General features: G+C 54.5%; 3 protein-coding genes across 4 annotated transcripts; 2 read left to right on the plus strand and 1 right to left on the minus strand.

Annotated features, from left to right (window-relative positions):
- Nucleotides 1-23: 23 nt before the first annotated feature.
- KVP17_002575 (uncharacterized protein) lies at nt 24-2,198 on the plus strand (the record flags this gene model as incomplete). Its single annotated transcript, XM_068518954.1, has 1 exon — nt 24-2,198. The coding sequence occupies one exon, from the start codon at nt 24-26 to the stop codon at nt 2,196-2,198; it is 2,175 nt and encodes a 724-aa protein (XP_068378546.1).
- Nucleotides 2,199-2,412: 214 nt separating this feature from the next.
- On the minus strand, nt 2,413-4,281 carry KVP17_002593 (uncharacterized protein; the record flags this gene model as incomplete). Its single annotated transcript, XM_068518987.1, has 1 exon — nt 2,413-4,281. One exon carries the CDS (start codon nt 4,279-4,281, stop codon nt 2,413-2,415), a length of 1,869 nt encoding a protein of 622 aa, XP_068378577.1.
- A 237-nt stretch (nt 4,282-4,518) lies between these two features.
- KVP17_002591 (uncharacterized protein) lies at nt 4,519-6,463 on the plus strand (the record flags this gene model as incomplete). Of its 2 annotated transcripts, none has more annotated exons than XM_068518985.1 (1): nt 4,519-6,463. In XM_068518985.1, a coding segment is annotated over one exon (1,945 nt), but the record flags the coding sequence as incomplete, so codon positions are not given. The 2 variants fall into 2 exon arrangements, with proteins under 2 accessions (XP_068378575.1, XP_068378574.1); XM_068518984.1 differs by having other exon boundaries at nt 4,519-6,452.

Genomic DNA, 6,463 nt, shown 5'->3' on the forward strand with positions numbered 1-6,463 from the left:
CACGCAAGAAGTAATGATCATTAATGCTTCAGCGGCTTTCGACATCCACCACCGCAGCAATCAGCAGTCAGCAAGTCGTGACGGACCTCGCGTCCGCAGTCAAGGAGCTGGTTGAAAACTCGCTGGATGCAAATTGTGTGTCTGTCAGCGTGACCGTCAGGCACTCCCGATCGGACGGAATCAAGTTGAAGGTGAGCGACGACGGCGAGGGCATTGCCCGGAGCGAGCTCGAGCAGCTAGGGACGGCACGTGTCACATCTAAACTCGTAGAGTTTGAGCGGATATACTCAGACGTCCGGACGTATGGGTTCAGGGGTGAGGCGCTTGTGTCGCTCTGCCGCTGCTGCTTAGGCACCCGTATTACGTCCCGGCCGCATACGGAACAGGTGGCGCACTCCGCCGAATTCAACGCGGAGGGCGGTCTAAGGTCGTTGGAGGAGGCTCGTCGCGCCGAAGGGACCACTGTGGAATGCGAGGGGCTCTTCGACGCCTTACCTGTGAGAAAGCGCGTGCTGGAACGAGGTCTGACCAAGGAAATCGTAGGGGTCACTCGGGTGCTGCAGTCACTTGCCCTGTGGCATCGCTCTGTCAGATTTGTTTTCGAGTGCGTTGAGGAGGGTAAACGGAAATCTGTTTTCGCTTGCAACGGCAATCACAGTTCACTAGAGTTGTGCATAGCCGACATGTTTGACGTCCATCCTCAATCTTGGCTGCGGGTAGCCATCGGCAATTCCTCCAGCAAGTGGCAGTTAGATGGCGTGGTCACGCGTCCTGACTCGCTTGTGGATGCGTTGACGGGTGCCGGAGTCTCTCGAAAGGCCTTAAGCGCGGCGCTCGCCAAGGAGCTCCGCCATTTCTACGTCAACGGGCGTACATGCGAGGCCCCGAAAGTCATCCAGAAAACCATATCCGATGTATTGCGCGAGATGTCCTGCCGCAGGACTACGCCTTGCCATGTGCTAATGCTCTCTGCCCCTCTGGATCAGGTCGACGTTAACGTGGCGCCAAACAAGACGACAGTGTTGGTTCGAAATGAGTTACTCCTTGAGGTGAATGATCAGCTGAGGGCCGCGCTGGAGGAGATGTGTCATGGCGAAGTGAAGATTCACAGAAAAAGAGGCCCCTCTCCTGAGCATCTGATGCCAACGAAACGAATTTGTGGCGAGCCTTTATCAAACCAACCGAAATCGCATGAGGGCTCTTGTCGTGAGAGCGTCCAACAAACATATCGACCCTTCCTGTGTGTGACACGCACACAGGAGCCCATCACAGACGTGAACCAGGACATGTCATCCCGGAGGGTCAGCTCTTGTGATGAGGGCGCGCCTTCCCAGCGGCAGTCTCCACAGACGAGACTAGAAGAAGATAGAGTCCGTTTAGAGCCAGCCCGTCTACCCAAACGAGAGGCAGGGTTCCGTGTTACCTGTTTCGAGCCAACTGGTGGGTCGTGTCGCGACGACGTTGATTCGCCTTCTGGTGGGTCGACACTGGAGTTCGCTCAGGAACAGACTACATCTGAGTTCACTCAGGAACTCACTGTATCAGATTTCACTCAAGAGTTGACTGCATCAGAATTCACTCCAGGATGTGAAGGTCTGAGACCTGTCACAGCACGCACCTTCCAAGCGGCATCTCACAGTGCGTTGGCGCCTCCATACCTGGACACTCGAGACTTGTTGCATCCGCTCCCACCGCCTCAGACAGCTGCCCTGTCGACAACCATTTTCCCACACCTCTTGGACCCGGTGCCGGACTACCGGAGCGCCACGTTCGCGAAGGCCGACTTCCTCCGCTTGCGGGTCGTCGGTCAATTCAACAAAGGTTTCATTCTTGCAGCTTTGCCATCTCTAAGGGGTACACAGCATTTTATCATTGATCAACATGCCGCGGATGAGAAGTTTTTGTTCGAGAAATTCTGCCAAGAAAGCAGCTATGTGCAGCAGACATTGCTTAGTCCCCTACCCTTGTCTCTGCCGACAGCTCTCCGCGTTTTCCTCTCGTGCGCTCCTGATGAGGTGTGCGAGTCAATTCGAAAGGCTGGATTCCGGTTCGAGTGCGACCCGTGGCAGCTCTCCGCCGCTCCCGTTGTGGGCGGCCGCCTACTAGGCACAGAGGACTTTGTGTCTTTCGTAAGCGACCTGGAAGCTGGTGAGGCATGTAAACCATCAAGAATCCGGAGTATACTGGCGTCCAAGTAAGTGAAAGTCCAACATCCCATTCAGGGCCTGTCGAGCAGCTGTTATGATAGGAGACGACTTGGACTTCGGAATTATGACACGGATTGTACGTCGTCTCTCAACATTGGATAGGCCATGGAACTGCCCGCACGGACGTCCAACGATGCGGCTGGTAATGAGTGACTGACCGGCCTGGGCAGTTCTTGCATGTAGAGCGACGACTTCAACTTGAGCGTTATGGTGACTCCATCATCACTCGCATCTCCACCGCCCCCACGATTTCTACCTCAACGGTGCGCTCACAAGTCCAATCCGGTCTGGGGAGCAAGGGAGGACTGCGCAGATCCTTCCACATCTTGGTAATCGTGTCGCGACGACGAACAGTCGTAGGCCCCGACGGGGTGGCACTGTCCTCGAAACTCCTTCTTTGTAGACGCTCTCTGCGCTTTTCCCGTAGACGTCGGAAGACAGAAGCTTCTCGGATATACCAGTCGAGACCAAATAGAACAAGTACGATCAGAAAGCCAAGAATTCCAAAAATTGGGAAGATGACATCTGCGCTGATCTGGGCCTGGGAGATGAAGATCGGAGGCAAGACGAAGATTGTGTAGAAGACGTGCACGACGCCAGTATGCTTTCCGAACCGCTCTCTCCCGAAAACCTCGAGAATAAATGACGGTCCTGCAGCGTTGGCGTGGCTAGCGCCCATCGTGAAGATTAAGCAGGCGAAGTAGCGAAGGCCTTCGTTTTCGATCATGCCCAGGAAGTACGCCAGTGTGATGAAGAGAGTCGCAATAGAGAGGGAGAAGCAGGTTGACGTTTTCTGTGAAATCTGGCCGAATAAGGGTCCAAAGAGGAAGTAGAGGGGAGTTATGTACCCAAGGAAGGCGTTGACAGCGGGACCGAACTCATGCAGGACCACAGTGTACCAGTAACCTCCAAGGGTGGAGGCCACGAATCCTGCGGAGCATTCGAAGAGGATCATCTCTAGAGAGAGAGCCTCCCTCAGAAAGGGGTTCCGATGCCGACAGCCACTCGGGGATGAGCCAGAAGTTACACTTTCAATGGACACTGGGAGGTCGTTCTTGGTAAGCTGCTCTCCAACTCGAAAAGAGATTTTGGAGCTCGCCGACATCGCATGCCCCCACTGTGCACCTGTCATTCTGTTCTGGTAGTTGGAGAAGTCCATATGACCCGGGCCGAAGTCAGGGTGCTCCATGAAGTCCTCCTTGTCAGGCAGGTTGGACAAGTTGGAGTAAGACACCATCGACGGTTCTGGCGAAACCGGATCCGACTCCAGGTGACGCAAATTAGGTGTGGTCGGATCGCAGGGCTCCAGCTCAAGGATTGAGCCCCGCCGCGTCTCAAAGCACTCTGAGTACGCGTTGTCTTCAAACAGCTGGTACTCGATTTCGGGGTCTGGTGGCCCAAACGCCACCTCTTCCACGGCTTTATGGTGTTTCATGAAGGGCAGGATGCCTACATAGCCAACCATTAGTGGAACGTAGATAGATAATAACCACAGAATGAGGTTTCCGAAACCATCCGGATTGGAAGTGGCCGCCACAGAGAGGCCGATGGGGATGGCAGTCCCCAAATACTGGGCACCATAGTTCAGCCCAGTCCACATGGCAGCTCTGTGAGGCACCAGATGCGCTATGATATCCACTGTGACAATGGAGAACAGCGCACTGTTGAATCCCATGAGCATTACAGCCCAGTTCCAGAGAGGCAAACTTTCGTCGCTGATGATGAAGAACACGAGAGAAAGAGCGAAGGCGACTACGCCAACCCCTCCACACAGCAACGGCGAGTTGGACCAATCGTAGAGGAATCCGCCCATCACCATAGTGCCACCCCATACGAACCGAGTAAAGAGGTTAATCTGGTTCACGGCGATGTTCTGCTCCGCACATGAGTACGTGCCTCCAGGGTTGGCAGCGATCTGCTCCGGAGTACATAGATTTTCGTAGGCTCCTATTGCGAAGAGCACCACAGACAGGAAGCTCCAGCCTATATACCACTTACTAGCAGCAAACCCAAAAACGAGGATGATGCCTATGCTGAGCCATCGGTGAACCCGACCAAACAAGCTCTTCTTCATCCACTAAATGCCTAATATTGACGAAGCCTCACCGTCTCATGGGCACCACGCTGGTCGCCAGCGTGTTGCAGTGCGTGCGCTCAGCTAGTCTACCACAAGAGGCTCAGATCAGTTTGGATACGCAGACAACGCGAACTTCACCTCATCCCCTTCACATCAGAGGTGGTTGATTGACCCAACAGCTCCAGAACTCCCACTTCACAGTTGAAGACCACTTTATAGAGAATTATCGATTTCATGTCGTCACTTCTTGCTCAGCAGACTAGTGAGCTAACCTTCCTGCACGACCCTCCATACGTGCTGCCGAAGTCGGCTGTGATCCCCAAGGAGCAGATCCAAGTACCGGCCCACGAGACGCGGGATATGTCTTTCTTTTCCCTGCCTAACGGCCTTGGCGTGTTTCTTGTCTCGGACGCTGAGTGCGACCAGGCAGCAGCTGCGCTGGACGTGCGTGTGGGCGCTCTACAGGATGGCGAGCTCGAAGGTCTGGCCCATTTCCTTGAACACATGTTGTTCTTGGGATCTTCGAAGTACCCTAACGAATCTGAATACAAGACCTTCATCAATAATCACAGCGGAGATTGTAACGCGTATACGTCCGCAACAAACACAAACTACCACTTCCGTATTGCCCCTGAGCATTTTGAAGGAGCGCTGGACAGGTTCGCTCAGTTTTTCATCTGTCCTCTCTTCGATCAATCATGTACTAAGCGTGAGGTCAACGCAGTCCATTCAGAGCACACCGGAAACATATCAAATGATCCCCGACGGCTGTTCCAGCTGTTCAAGAAGACAGGCGTTAACAAGGAGCACCCCTATCACCAATTTCAAACCGGAAACCTGGATACTCTCCTCCGAAAGTCTGAGTCCCGAAATGTTGACCTGCGAGCTGAGCTGCTCGACTTCCACAGTCGCTACTACTCCAGTCACCTGATGAAGCTGTGTCTAGTGGATCGCCGCCCGCTTAGCGAGCTCCGACTGCTCGCCGAGACCCTCTTCTCCCAGGTCCCCAAGAAGGATGTCCACGTTCCCCACGGCGCAGGCCTCGGTCTTGGCAAGCCGTTCACCTTCAAGCATGTTTTCAACCGCATTGTGAAGGTCGTCCCGGCGAGTGAGAGCTTAAGAACGGTATCGTTCTCCTTTCTTGGAAACTCGATACCTGCAGCGTGGGTCTCCAAGGTGGACGGGTACTTCGCGCATATCATCGGACATGAAGGACCGAATTCTCTGCTGTCCGCTCTTAAGAAGGAAAGGCTAGCGTTGGGCCTAACTGCTGGAACCAGCCACGACACCTGCGGGTATTCCGTGTTCGAGATCAAGGTTAGCGTGACTGAGCTCGGTCTCGCTTCTGAAGGAGTCAAACGCATCGGAGATCTCATATTTCAGATACTTCGTCTTGTAAAGCACGCTCCTCCTTCCTCCGAGCGGATCAAAGAGCTGGCAACCATCCAAAGGATATCCTTCCAGGCCCGCACCCTGCCGAAGGGCCACCGTCTGGCCTCCTACGTGGCGAACACCCTGCAGACGGTCCCGCCTGAGTTCGTCTTCTCCCACGAGCAGTTGCTGTTTACGGAGGATGTTGCTGCTGTAGCGGCTCGAGCTGCCCTATTTGCCATCGATAACCTGCGGATATGCATGACTGGTTCGTCGCTTGAAGCGGAGTGCCGAAAGCAAGAGCTCTTCTACGGTACTCGATACATGACTGAGCGGATTCCGGAGGCGTGGACGCAGTCCTGGTCGGCTGTCTTGAACTCGCCGTACATTGAACTTCCTCCAACCAACAAGTTCACACCTCAGGACGTCCATCTATTTCCTTCGGACCAGCCTTCAGCGGCGCCAGAGGAGGTCTTGCCTACGCTTCTTCCCGTCCCGAGCACTCGAGTCACGTTATTCCACAAGCAAGACTCATACTTCAAGGTTCCTATTTCCAGCGTTCAACTCAGTCTGGGGATTTCAAACTTCGACGGGACGACCAAGGCCATGGCCATGGTCCAGATACTTTGCCTTGCGACATCTCAGGCCCTGACGGAAACACTCTATGACGCCTCCATCGCCGGTTACTCCTTCTCATTCTCGCGCGCGCCCTCGACGGCTGGAGCGGCTGGCAGAGCGGTGGAGGTGTTCGCTCGTGGGTACTCGGAGAAGCTGGGGCTTCTTATCTGCACCATGACGTCAGCTTTGA

This window comes from the organism of the source record quoted next (assembly GCF_019968985.1).
Source record: "MAG: Porospora cf. gigantea B chromosome Unknown PgB_NODE_146_length_33594_cov_123.764, whole genome shotgun sequence".
Lineage (NCBI taxonomy): Eukaryota > Apicomplexa > Conoidasida > Eugregarinorida > Porosporidae > Porospora > Porospora cf. gigantea B.